The 14,692-nt window shown below is 37.7% G+C and overlaps 1 protein-coding gene across 5 annotated transcripts in view; it reads right to left on the bottom strand.

Moving 5' to 3' along the window:
* Positions 1-14,692, bottom strand: part of DLGAP2 (DLG associated protein 2) — a 459,639-nt gene that overhangs the window by 306,679 nt on the left and 138,268 nt on the right. Inside the window, exon 1 of one of the 5 annotated variants that reach the window (XM_071548427.1) lies at positions 1,299-1,378. The exons of the other annotated variants lie outside the window; for them this stretch is intronic. Within the exon in view, the coding sequence (XP_071404528.1) occupies positions 1,299-1,356 (58 nt within the window). The 5' untranslated portion in view covers positions 1,357-1,378. Of the gene's footprint in view, positions 1-1,298; positions 1,379-14,692 lie in introns of those variants that run through there. 5 annotated transcript variants of the gene reach the window in all.

Raw genomic sequence — 14,692 nt, 5'->3', positions numbered from 1 at the left:
AGACCACAAGTTTTCAGCCAATAAGTAGATAGCTTAAGGTGGCAATGATAAGCATTCACTTTCCACAGTAGAAACACTTGAACCAATCCATAAAATCCTGACAGGAGGCTTAAAACAATGTGATTAATTTACAGAACCTATTTCCATAATGTTTCTGAAATCAATAATGTAAACAGGTTAAAAAACGAGACTGGATAAAATCATGAACAATTGAGACATCACAAGTTTTTAAACACAGTATGATCTCCAATCTGAGAGGACCCAACACAGCATAAGCTGGATATGGATCAGGCAGGACGGTGGCAGAATTTCCTACAATACCCCATATATTGTTCTTCACCATCAACTCCTGAGGGCTTTGTTCTCTCCTATTTCAGCAGCTGTCACACACTTGCCCTTCCCAACTTTCAAAGGCAAAAATGCTGCAAGTAACCTGGTCTATATATGCAGTAAATACCAAAGGCTACAGGAACATCTCTGCCTCCCTGCTCTGCTCAGTTCTCCTTACGTCTGCCTCTTGTTTTTCCAGTTTTCTGCTCCCTTTCTTTCTAAACTCATCTGTGACAAAGTCTTTAGTATCACATGGTGTTACAACACAAGCACAGTCATATTAATCACCAATATTTTTATTCTGTTTCATCTCTGGCAGGCTCTTGGCAGTACAGCAACAAACATCCCAGTAATAAATGAGCTTTTAAGTGTACAGGCTTTACTGTTCAGCAGCTGGCTTGTGGTCTCTGATCAAAACTTAACTTACACAACCTCTGCATAGGCAGCACGCCCAATCGCAGTAACAGCAACAACACTGAGAAGCAATGTAAGACACTGCTCTGACCTCAGGAACACAGGTCAACTATATTCCTAACTATACCAAAAGCTATTACTTCAAGAGCTCTTTTCCTAAGCTACACCATCACACTATTGAATTGCAGTGAGGTGGGTAAGTAGGAGCACAATGCCCGTTAAATCTCCACAAACAATTAACTTCTGCAGCTGAGCTCTACCACAAAACAACCTGCCTGCTGCCATGGGATGTTGCTTTACTTCATGTAGGTCATTTGTGAGGTAATAGACAGTTTCAACCAGCAACAGCAGAAAAGTAGCAAAATCCCAGCACAACAAATCCTTCTGTAGGTTTAATAAAAATATAGATCATGTTTATCGCAGAAGAAATTGAAAAAAATAGCAATTACCTCACTTTAATGTATTTCAAATGCTTTTAAAGTATACAGAATTTTACTGGTAAAAATATCCCAACAAAACATACATTCAATGTAAAAAAAATGCCTTAAACTTACCTCTTAGTTTACACTGATTTAATATATTTTTTCTTCTACTTTTCAACTTTCCTTGCATCTTGGGAATATAGTGGTTTTCTCCACCCGTTTCCTTCCTCTCACCTCCTCCCCCTCCAATCTGGCCTCCTTTCCTTCCTTGGAGGTTTTTAAGCTTTAATTTGAGAGTGTAAAGCTGAAAAATATTTGATACAATTTTTTTTTTTAATTAGAGAATTGAGCTCCTCACCATGGTTGAAGCATTTCTGGGAACAGCACCAAAAAGCTGGAAGCTACTGCACTAAGTAGCCACAGCATTTCTCTTAAAATCATCATTCATTTATTTTTCCCAGACAACTAATGTTTCAGCATTTTACTTACAGACATGACAGCAGTTTAGGAAATAAAGCTAGAAATAAGTCCGAGTCTCTTTGTTGGATATTGGAACGTGAAAACTAGATTCCCAAATTCCAGTGTGGGCCCATCTCCAGCTGGAACTGGAACAAGACTCACCAAGTGGGATTTGACAATGTATGAGCTGAGGCTCGAGTTAGTCACATTTTAAATGAGCTCAGAAGAGTATTGATGATTATATGTTCCAACTGGAGGAGGTAGTTGTCAGTCTGCCTGCAGTGTGCATGTCACCACACCGGGGAAGGGGAAATATTTTAGAGTTTGTGTGGGATTGGGCTTGCTGAATGGAGCCCTTAGGAAGTCTTCTCTCCTATAATTTGGACATTGTTGGGGAAGGGGGAAAAAAAGTATAGGTTAGATCTAACAATTTAGGAACTCTGCAACATCCATTCACAGTGAGGGGTGTTGAAGACACTTGGCATTTCTGTATGGGAGTGAGTGGAAGCCTACAGCCTGTTTTAGGTTTCCATTAATTAAGGTTGTGCTTTACAGTCTGCATGTACATGTTTTTTAATTCATGATTTAATGTAGTTAGAGTTTGCTTTCAATTAATAAAGAATATTTTCCTAATATGACTTCAAATTTGTGGTAATGCTAAATAAGTCATATTTTCTCTAAATGCTTACACATATTTCAGGTATGTGGATCACATAGCCTTCCTCTCTGTTCCTTGTTTGCTCAGTCACTACATTTCAGCCTTTCCTCTTAGATTTCCCCTGTTTGAAAAACAGTGAATTGCTCCTACAGTTGTATAAAACTCAGCAATTTCTTCTTTTCTCTCGTACACAATCTATCTAGACATTCTTCCAAAGACAGTATTGCCCTTTTAGGTATTACACTGACTACAAACTGGACCTTTCTCAACCAGAAAATAAAATGCTGTAGTGTACTATAATGTAAATATTTCTGTATATTTAATTAATATGTATTAGCCACATAAAATCAGTTCTGAACTAATTTATCCCAGATGCATTAGCCTCTAATTTTTCTCAATCTGAATATATTGATAACTTCTCTTGCTCATGTTTATGATCTCCAAGTATCTTTTGTTTTCTATTTCCTGCTGTTTACATCATCTGCCGACTTCATGAACATGCTGTTCACTTGCTTTCTGAAATACTATTAATGAAACTGTTAAATAAGGCTGAAACAGAGACCAATCATTATAGCAGTAGATCCAACAACTGGAAGGTGTCATCAGCCAAGGTTTCTACAGCAAGGCCTAAAAGCCCATTTGTCAAAATCATTTCTTTTAATTGGTTTCGCTAAGTTATTATTTGTTCAACTTACTGATATTTAATTGTGGCATTACCAGAAAGCCATTTGGGAAACCTTGGCATACAAAATCTGACTGCTTTATGTATTTGCTCTTGTTTAAACCAAACATACTGAAAAGTTTGGTTTTGCTTCAAGATGAGTTTTAAACCATTTACTACTTCTCCTTTCTATTTACCTCTGCCTACTCACTATTTCATACCACAGTTTACCCTCATGGATTTAAGATCCTTGAATGAACTCCATGCATTTGATAAAACAATTAAGCTTCTTTAAAGCTGTGTTGAATGGTACATAATAACAAACAAATAATACTAAATAGAAGATAATATTATTTACTTAGAGAAATGTAGTGCAAATATATATGAGTGCACTACAGACACAAAAAATTCCAAATACATTTCCAGCATAACTAAGTGAAGCATGAGAAGTGTCTGTCTGTTAAACATCAAAAAACACAAGACAGGGAAGGAAAATATGTATTTTACCTCTATAGTTACTGGTGACCTGCAAACACACTAACTGAGAATAAATTAGGCTAGAAATGAGAAGGTATATAACAACCATCAGGAATCTGAGCCTTCAGATAAGCCTTTCAGTACATGTAGCCAAGGCAACATGTATCTTTAATACAAAGTTGGCTTGGTTTGCAGAAGGAGTTGTCAAGTGGTTGCTTGAAAAGGCAGTGTTCCCATCCCTGATCTCAGACGTGCCTGGCCCTATATGCCTTCCAGCTCTGCAAGCGCAACAATGAATATCAATGATTCTTAACTCCTAACTTTGTCTTTGAAATTATTGATTCACATTTTCTTCATACTGAAAGCCTGGAATAAATACTGCACGTTTTTGGTGAATGTGAATTGCCTCATGAAATCTAAAAATCAATTATCAGTAAACACACAAGGGGAAAAGCGTCAAAAGCGAGGGCACTCCTAAAGACAATAGACTTTGCCACTGACCAAGGTCTCTGTTGAAAAGCTCAAGTTCATTACATACAGCAGCTACACTGGGGTCTGCTGTCTCCCCAGTTATATCAACATAGACCTGGGGAGAACAGATATAATCAAAACCAAAAGAACATACTCTTGCTATTTGTTCTCCTTTGAGGGCCAAAAATCATGGAAATCTCTTATAGTTTAGAAAAGATGGAAAATATTTTAATTCAGGTCCCCAGAACTATTTTGGATCTGAGAAGTGCCAGAGCTGATAGCAAAGGATGGTCAAGCATTTTTGTGCTCATAATATTTTGGGTAGGTCATTTCATTCTGAGGTTTTGATTTCAGAAAACACTTCCAGACATTCAAAAATTTCAGCTAATCTCTTTTTACACTGAAAGCTAGTCTAATTAAAAAAGTGCATCAAAAGTTTTGCTCATGGATATATAAGAGATTTCATGCAAGGAAGCATTCTTGATCCTTCTTGGAGCATTCTCCTCTAAGTTTTTAACTTCATCAGTGGATGAAGGAGCTTCAGTGAAAGGACCTATTTAACCTTCATAGTGTATTATTTGCATAGACAACTCAAAGAACACTAACTAAGCTTGTTACTCTAGGTATGATCTTTTTTACATGGCTGAATAGTTCTCGGCCTCTTGAAAGCTCGCGATTCATTGTTTTCATCAGCCTATGATCATAATGATACAAAGAAAAGTCACAGTAATAATAGAGCAGTCTTCATAAGAGCTATATTTAATAAGCTATGTTCATCCCTGTTCCAACTCCACTAGCTCCTGCCAAAAGCAAGGATATATTTAACTGTTATGTACTAGCTTGCATAGCTACAATTATTATCCTTGAGAAAGCAGTAATGCTTTAGTCCTTTTAGAGGTTAAACCTTACTTTCTGTCTGGTAACAAAAATACTGAATAGATCAAATAAATTGAGAGTGCAATAAATGTTCATAGACTTCAAACAAAGCATTCTTTCTGAAATCTTGTATATAAAAACCTCAACTGTATTTTTCCCTTTTTGGTTTGACAACAAAAACAGTGACAAAATGCAAACATACATACATCTGTAGGTATGCATGTATTAGCATAAATACAAACATATTGACAAGAAATACTAGTCAGTAGTGCATCATCAAAACTCTATTTTTAATTGGATTACTAGTTGCTTAAGTAGAATAAAGAACTATCATTAACTTCAGAAGTTGTTAAAAAAATGGAAGACAAAAAAACACCTTGTCTAGAGGAAACTACAATGAACATATTAGACAGTGAGAGGAGACAGTCTGTTGTGTAGCACAAAGGAAAAATAGAGAAAAAAGTTACTCAGGATACATCTCAGCACGTAAACTGAGCATGAGATGTAATCTGTTGCCATCACTGGGTATTTTATATAAACATTTATCTGTTATGAGGCCTCTGCAAATGCTATTTTGAATTGTTACTGTAAATTTATTTCAGTATAATATGAGCTAATAATAAAAAAACACCAAACTCAGGGCACCAGCACAGCCTCGTTCGATTTTACCTGTTGAACTTGGGGAATATAATTCTGACTACCTTGCAGGAAGAAAAGGCTTATTATTGACTTCAAAGGGCTCACTAACTAGCATACAACTTCCAGCCTGGCATAATTTCAGTCTCGCTGGTTCTTGGTAATTAAAAATACTCTTTACTTCATAGTATAGTTTAAATTAATAATCAAAGTAATTTACATAGATTCTTTCTTATGCTGTTTGCTAATATATTGTGTTCTGCCACACAAGTGTTTACTTCCTTCTCCCCTGAAAAGGCTTTCCCTCACTAGGGGAGGAACAATATGGCTCAGAGAATTAGACATACAGAACCAACCTGCAATAACTCACCACTTGGGGTAGAAGGGATAAGGGGCGAAATTTCACATAAAAGTTACTAGGAGGGCCAGAAAATGGGGCCAAACAATAACTCAGATAATATTAAGACAATAGAATTTGAAGAACCCAACATGTTTTAAGTCCATGCCAGAACTCCACACATCCTTCCTATTTTTAAAAAGCATGAAGAATCATAAAACCCTCCCATCTCATCTACTGCATACAAGATATCTATCTTCCCACACTGCCATCCAATACAGCTTAGAATTCTTATAAGCCTCAATACAAAATGTGCTGTTGCTGTTCTGAAAATTAAAACTTCGAAAGCATAGATTGTGTTTATAGGTGGCTCACAATCAGAAGAATCATATGTGCCTGTGCATGTTTAGTGAGTGCATGAGACAAGAGTACCAAACCTACTGATTAATTTCTAATTAAAAGAGAAGAGAGTGAAGCACTGGGAAAATTCTGAAGCAACCTTGTATTGTGATATGCAGAAGAATGCAAGCTGCAGTTCATTGGTGTCTCCATAGAAACAAGACATATTGGAGGGTGTAAGATGTTGTCAGAGGACTAAAAAATTTCAGCTTCAGCAGAAAATAGAAAAGCACCTGGGGGATTTTTTTTAACCAGGAAAACAAAATTAATTATTAATTTCCCATATAGGAAACATCCAATTTTTAAATTAATTACTTAATATACATCAGGATTAATTTATGGACTGGCTAATCCTATGATTTTTCTAATCCATAAAACCTGTAGAAAACATATCGTTACACTTCTAAGTATAATGCCAAAGAGGAATGAAAGTAGGGTCTCAATGAATAATTGAAAGCTCTTAATTCTTGGTACCATTGTCACATTTGCTTTGGAAACAGTGCTTATGCATTCATATGAATGTTGGCTCACATTCAGAACCCCATCTTTGCCTGGGTAAAAGGTGTCCCCAGGAGAATTAGAGGTAATGGGGAGACATAGCTTCAATAAGACACTATGCTCTAAACCTGCTTAGCATCCCTCCTACTTCAAATGAACAGAGACTCAGAGCGTGCAGCTGCAGCAACTATTTTTAAGAAGTTGAACCCACACACAGGATGGATTAAAAAAGGCTCATCTCCATATGCCAGACCTGAAGCTACAGGGAGAGGGTTTTTTCATATGTGACCAAGAGACCTGTGCCAGCTGGTAGCTTGACAGAATGGATTGCTGTTCCTTGATTTTCTGCTATAAACTGGCTACTGAAGCCGCAGGGACAGTCTGCTCTCAGAACCAACCCCATAACCCTCAGCTTCTCTCCTAAAGATAGATATTCCTTATCCATGGAGTTCATGAGTTCTAGAGATAACTCTATCTCTTTTTCTACTGAAACAAAAATCCTGGGGAAATTAGCAGATTGCAGTTTCCACATCAAGTCATTTCTGCTCCATTTCCCCAAAAGAGCAGAAAGTCTGTCATGGTACAGGTCAGGGTACAGATCAGGTATGTACATTCCTGCTTGTGCTGTGCAAGGAAACAGAAGCTGAGAACTGCCTTTTGGCTGGAAGTCCTTGCAGTTTTAGGAGCCTCTCTGAGGGCTGAATTAAGATAGTGCACGTCAGACACCAAAAGAGAAAAGGTCCTTCAGAATGATCAGGCCTTTTACTGGTGACATTGTGTACCAGGATGCCATAGTGTTTTTCAACCCTTCCACAACAACTAGCCACTTTAAGGAAGACAAGAATTAAGGAAACAGATGAAAACTATGAGACTTCCAAGCTGCAAAAAAGAAATAAGTGTTCTTAAAAGATGCATCAGTGAATGGGAAGGAAAGAGAAGATTGAAGTTAAAGTGAAAAGAGTAATTTTGGGGCTTTTTGGTGCACATGTCACATATAACCAAGTTCTGTACAGAGCACCCACGTTAGTAAAAATATTCAGAGGACACACTAGAGACTAAGTATTATGCATATTTTTTATCAGTTATGATCTTCATAATAAATATGCAGGCATTAGAGCTCTGCCAGAGGATACAGACTCATCTCTAGCTCTCTGCAGACGTGCATCAAAATGCATCTGAGATGAGAGACAATCCTTTAATTAACAAAGCCTGGCATCTTCCAATCAATTGCAAAAATTGATACAAAGCAGAAGAATGGCACTAAGAGTGATTATGACTTGTTTATGTACAGCTGTGCTTATTAGCATATGTAAAAATATGGGAATTTGGAGAAGTATGAACTGATATGCACTCATTTACACTAAAGGTTCTCCAGTCTGTACATCAGAGCTGAAACCAGTGAACCTGCATTCAGTCACTTATCACAAATCTCTGCCTACACAGGGTCTCCAGAAAAAGTTAAAATTGATGGCAGCATATACAAAAGGAAAATATTTTAAATGAGATGCAGAAGATGATGAAAAATAGTTAATATTGCTATTTTTCTTCTTTAAAAGATAATTTTAAAAGATAGATTTATTGTTGCTCTTATGAGGAGTAATACAGTGGCACAGCAATTGACTTTTGGATTTCAAATTTGCAATAATACCATCTTATACCTTTGCTTTTATGTGCCATTCTTGTCCACATCATCAGTCTTAGTGATGTTAAGGCCATTTCTCACACAAGTAAAATTTACTCTAGGAATAAGAGATACCAACAAAAGCGTGATTTTCTGAAGAACATAATACTAGGCTGCTCCTTTAGGAATCTCTTAAGCTCTTCTTTGTTACATCTGAAGGAAAAGACAAAAGAGTTGTGTGGTTTCAATTTTTCTAGCTTTTCATCCTTTGCTATGATCATAACTATGTGCCTCCTTATTCCTCATAAACACTGATGTGAAATGAGGAAAGGGTACAAGTTTGAAATCTCTTTTCCCCTTTTCTCTACCCCTTATCCATTTCCCAAAAAAGGCAATGAGAAAGGAAAATGACTAACATTTTTCACTATTTGTGCTGCTTATTAATAAAAGTCAGACTGAAGGAACATTAAGAAATAACACTCAGAAAGGAAGAGTGCACCACAACACCTGATACACAGTTGCTGATGGGTACACCATGGTCATATATTACTGCAATTCTAAGTTAAATTAGATGGAATAGTGTTGACACATCTGAAGAGAAAATTAGCTATAGCTTTCCCAGTAAAGTCTTTATTATCCATGAAGTATGCTTGACACTTATTTTCACTAACTATGATACTTTATAGGAGGCTATCTGACTAAATGCTTTATTCTATCTGAGTTCATAGATATGTTCTTTCACATTAGTTCTATTGCATCAAAACCACATATCTGCATCGTGCAGTGATGGAACTTCAGCATGACTTTGACATTAGCAATACCCATTGAGTTTGCAGTAATGACTCAATGTGCTATGTTTACTTGTGTGTATGAAGATGTCTTGCACACCAGACAAACCAGACAAGATCCTGCCATACACTCACTAGCTCAGCTAAGAGGCAAATCTACCCCAGACACAAATGGTTCAGGTCTATGTAGCAAACTTCAATAATTCTAGTAAGTTGGTTGGTCCCAGCACTATGTTAGACATATTGCAGCAGGGTCACAGATGAATTTTCCTAGACGCAGTTCAAGGAACAGTGAGATCTTCTGTTCCCGCAGATGCACACAGACCCATATTTTCCGGAGATTCAATTTATTTTGGGAGCCAAGGCTCTCTGAGTCAGCACAGGATATATGAAGTTTTAGCACAATTACTAGAGAAAACACACTGACAATGCTGGCCATCATAGAACTTTGTCACACACAGTTATCAGACACGGGGAAAAAATCATGAATAACTTTTATGAAAAACTGAAGATCACCAGTGTGTCCATCACTCAGGTCAGTGGTTATGCCGTAGTGCAAGACTAATGAATAATGGGTTTAATTTCATACTTTGCCAAAGGCCTCTTAAGGGACATGAGAGAAGTGACAGAGCCTCTGTCTAATTCTCAAAGTAAGGATAATGATCTTTCTTCACTTCAGAAATGTGCTTGTATGAAGACTGAGGCTGGTTGCTGTAGCATGCAACAGGTTCACATTAGGTTCTTCCTATATATATGTATACATATACATACTCGAATATACATATATGCATATATTTTCATTAATGGATAACATCAAGGACACTGAGTTTAGATAAACATTGCAAGTTCACATGCTTTCCTAAAATTTGCAGGCAAAGCATTTTAGTTAGAAGGAGAGATGATTTTTTAAATATGAAAGTTTTATATTTCTAAAACCCATCCAGGACAACATAGTGCAATATTCTTCCTTTCATTATTTTACCACTTTGGCATATAACATATTGATTGTGAGCACATTTAAGTGAGTTTGTTTGTGGTTTTGCATTTTGTATATTTAATGCATGCTGCTTTGAACAACTTTACTACTTTCCATAATTAAAATAAAATAAAGCAGAAAAGTAACACATTAATTTTCCTGCCAGAGTTGCATTTATCCCTAAGCACTTTGAGCAAGGCACAGCGATGCACAATATGTTGCACAGTAATTCTGCCTGAGTAAAGCTCCTGATATTAAAGAATAACCATGCATCCAAGAGACAGTCAGCCTTAGGCACAGACAGATTGACACAGCATGGTGCAACATTTTTGTCCAGAATCTGGAAACGCCTGCTTGTCAAACTTTGGCAAGGGTAAGTCTGCACCATGTGCATCTCCTTGTAAGTTTAATTGTCTGTATACAAGCTATTAGTTTACCTTCAGGAGTTACTTTTCTTAACATCTTCCTTCCTCATTTGCAGTATTCTAGCTAAATTAATATTTTTGCATCAAATAAATGAAAGGCGGTCCATGGTAGTTTGAGGCTTTTGAGCAAGCCTTAAGCCAGAGCTAATGAATAAGATAAATCAACCAATAAATAAACAAATAAGTGTTGGGCTCTAAAAGAGTACTGTGATTCCACAGGCAGAATTCCTTAAGGCAGAGGTTCCTCTGTTGTGAACCACAGCTCTGAAACACCTTGATCTCCTGCCATCCCTGCACTCTAGCACAGACCTCCTTCACTTGTATTCCTCATTATCTCATCACACTAGTAGATATTGGAGCTGTGCTTGATGAAAAGGAATATTTTCAAAAACCTAACAAAAAGTTGTACTAAGAAACAGAGATCAGTCCCACGAAAACTGCATGATAGATCTGCAGAAAAATCAGAGACTTCTTAGAAGAATTTCTATGCTGATTACCTAGTTAGTAGCAATAATAAAGAGTGCTATATAGATAAATCAAGATACATATAAAGAAAAGGCATTTATTAAAAAGAGGCACAATACACTTTTCATCTCCACCTTCCACTTCAGTACCACAGCATCATGAATCACTGTGAATAGCATGGTGATGGCTTCTTTAGAAAGCATATCAGTATGTCTACTAAGAAGGATGAGCACCCGTACTGTGTCCTGTATGAGGCTGTTCAGATAGCTTAACTGCATTACAAACTGTACAGACTACATGTCACTTGCATGTGTTGTCTACATTACTGTCATCAGGATAGGCCCAAGACATCAGAATTGCATTTTTTTTCTTGGTGTCTAACTTTCTGTTGGAATTATAAAATTTTCTTGGATACTTACTTTGGGCATGGTTTCATAAAAATCATAGTTTAAATAAGCCCACTGTTCATTTGCATGTATTCATAGGCTACATAAGGCTACATGTATGTATGGCCAAACTTCGCGAACAAAGATTTGGGAAGGGCTGTCCCCACCTGGGTGTGCCCTTCCAGCCTGCGCAGTGGATTTTAGGTGAGGCTCAGCGTGCACAGAACTGGCCCCACCGTTTCAGTCCTGAGGTTCATCTGCCACGGCCGAGCGAGCTTGGACGGTGCCAGTGAAGTTCTCAGGACTAGAACCTACAGCACCCGGCATTTCCCAGGAGGTCTCCCATCCAAGTACTAATCCGAGGCTGACCCTGCTTAGCTTCCAAGATCTGATGGGATTGGATGTCAGGGAGGCATTTAACTGCCCAAGGCTACATGTAGGCTTTTATGGACTTACACAAGTATCACTGTCAGTAGACACCTGACATTCTACCATTGCTATGGGACCTCTTTGAAGACATGAATGAATTTGTTCTCTGTATATGCATTGTACAGGAAGGAACTTAGCATTGCTATTGAGTTTCAAAGTGATCTGGAACATAATCTACAGCAATGAGTTGAAAAGGAACCCATATCCAAGGACATTGTTGAACCTACACTTGCAAAGGAGGAGATCTGCTGCCTGGCGTTTCCTTGGAGGATAAAATGCAGTGCAGTGCCATGAAAGGAGCTGGACTATTTTGCCTGCCTACGAGGCATTTCTCCGCAAACTGAAAGGTGTTCCCCATGAGCACCAGGCGCTGGTCCCATCCCTAGGAGTCTCATCCCCTCTTTGTAGGCTGAGGTGAGAGCATGGAGGCACAGGCTGCTCTGATGCACATTTGCTCTAATTTTTGCTATGATAGATGTCATACAACCTCTCAAGGGCTGGAGCATATCAAGGATGGACAAAAAGAAGGCATGAATCTTACTGTTTCTGCAAATATAATTTTCCTCATATTTAAATGTTTTTTAAATAGTTGATTCACATTGTCAAACTGGAGGACTTTTCTCTAAAATAAGTATAATACTTAAAAAAGCATTTTTATTAACTGAAACACTATGAAATTTATCAAAATACAGGTATTTTGGAGTACTTCATGAGAAACTGGCTTTCCTCCTCTGGAAATTTTCATTGACACTTTCAGAAATTAGTGCAATAAAATCTTCAAAAGTGACAGAATAAAATATATGAGGTTTTAAACAGAATAAACTTCAGACAACTTTGAAATATCAGATCAAGGTGTTATTTTTCAGGCAGTTTGCCCTACACTCTTATGAGAAAAGACAGGATGCCACTCTTGAAAAGCTTACATGACTGACTTTTCTTGTGGCTCCTCTAAACACCACACCTGCACCCCACCCATATGACCGAGGGCTCTGTAAACTGCTGCTCCCTGCTGTGATAATCAGATATATTGAGAAATTTTTATCTTAAACATTTTAAAAGAAAAAGGCATGGTACAGGATGCCAGTGCCCACATGCCATCAGTGAGGGCTGCAGGGGGGCTCCATGATGAGAGTCTGAGGCTACCCCAGGCCAGACACAGTCCATTCCAGTCACCTCCAACCCACCCACCACAGGGGTCATCTTGGGGAAAGTGTGTGCAAGAAAGGACAAAAACACTGAACAGAGGATTGTGAGGAAATAATCGGTGACAAACCTTCAAAGAAAACCCAAAACCAACCTTGTGAGCACCCAGGTGAGAGCAGAGAAGTAGGAAGTGCTTCAGGCACCAGAGCAGAGATTCCCCTGCAGCCTATGGAGAGGAACATGATAGAGCAGCCTCCATGGTGGAGCAGCCACACTGCATAAGCAAGTTTATCATAAAGGGTTGCAGCCCATGGAAGGACCCCCATGTCAGGGGAGATGTGTGAGAAGAAGTGGAAGAGAACAGTTGTTGTGGATAGACTCCAATCCCCATTCCCCATCACCTGGGGTGGGGGAGGCCGAGGATTCAGGTATAACGGAGTGAAGTACAGCCTGGGAATAAGCAAAGGTCAGGGGGAAGGTGTTGTTCAATTCTCTTTGTTTCTCATTATCCAAACCTTTTTAAATTGGCAATAAATTAAATTCCCTAAGTGAGTTGGTTTTGCCCATGTTGGTAATTGGTAAGTGATCTCCCAGTCTTTATTTCATTCCACAAACTGCCTCACCTGTTCACCTTACTTTCTACCTGGTCCTGTTGAGGAGAGGGATTTAAAGAGTGGCTGGTGAGGGTCTGACAGCTTGGCAATGTCAACTTGCTACAATGACTGAAAATAGAAATACACTCTTCCAGAAATTAAGTCTACATCACATCAGATATTTTGTTAATTCAATAAAAAGCACTGCTTTAATTCATCAATACAGAAACAAATCACAGTTGTAGAGGTTTCTAATTATATCTAAAATTACATTAGAGGTTAACAAATAAATGCTTTTTTTTTTTTATAACAACAATTTTCAAAAAAATTATTAAATAGCTTGGTGGAATACACACTGCTCCTTGACACTTCTGCAGGCTGCAAACAGGGAAAGCCTTCCTCTGCTCAAGTTTATCTAGCAAGATTTTGATGCCAGTGTAGAGAAATGGATTCCAATATTTTGCCTAGACAACTTTTTTTGATATTGGAAGAGGCAGGTTTAACCCCTGTAGTACAGCAGTGGCAAGTGAAAGAAGAACTCCATGAGCACAGTACGTGGCAAACAGGCCATTTTGTGTGAATAAGCAATTGAGTCCAAGCTAACACAGGGAAATCAAATCAGCTCTCCAGACTAAGGTTTAGTTACAGCAATGCAAACTTGAAATAATATAAACCAATGCCTTAGCAGTTCTAAAGATAATCTGCTTCATATAAATGCTAAATCACTATCCCCTACACCAGACCAGGTCTCATGTTTTACAAGAAGCTGATTTATAAATTTGTTCTTATTAATCCACATGAATCAATGTTGTCTTGCTGAAAATAAGAATATTTCACCTCTTGATTCAGATTTATGCTTATTTCTTGGGCAAGGAGCTTACTTTTTTTTCCTCCCTCAACAGCATGTGCTACTCATATCTTATTACCACATTAGATCTGTCCTATATATATATATATATAAATTTTTTTGCAATATACTAAGTTCTTCTTTTCATTTATTGTTGCTATCACCAGTAAAACACCACTTTTTGGTTTATTCTTGTTTTAACAGAGATAAAAGGCTATAAAAAGTCTTCAGAAAAACTCTCCAGCTGATGCAAGATTGCTATAATTCTGTTTTGTCCAGGTCCATTTTGATGCAAAAAATGTGTGAGGAAAACTAAGTTAATTTTAAAGCATGTATTTTGAAATTTTCATTGAGCATTCTAATTAATGTTGCATGTAACCT

This window comes from Pithys albifrons, chromosome 2 (genome assembly GCF_047495875.1).
Source record: "Pithys albifrons albifrons isolate INPA30051 chromosome 2, PitAlb_v1, whole genome shotgun sequence".
Taxonomy (NCBI): Eukaryota; Metazoa; Chordata; class Aves; order Passeriformes; family Thamnophilidae; genus Pithys; species Pithys albifrons.
This window is presented reverse-complemented; position numbering and strand designations above follow the sequence as displayed.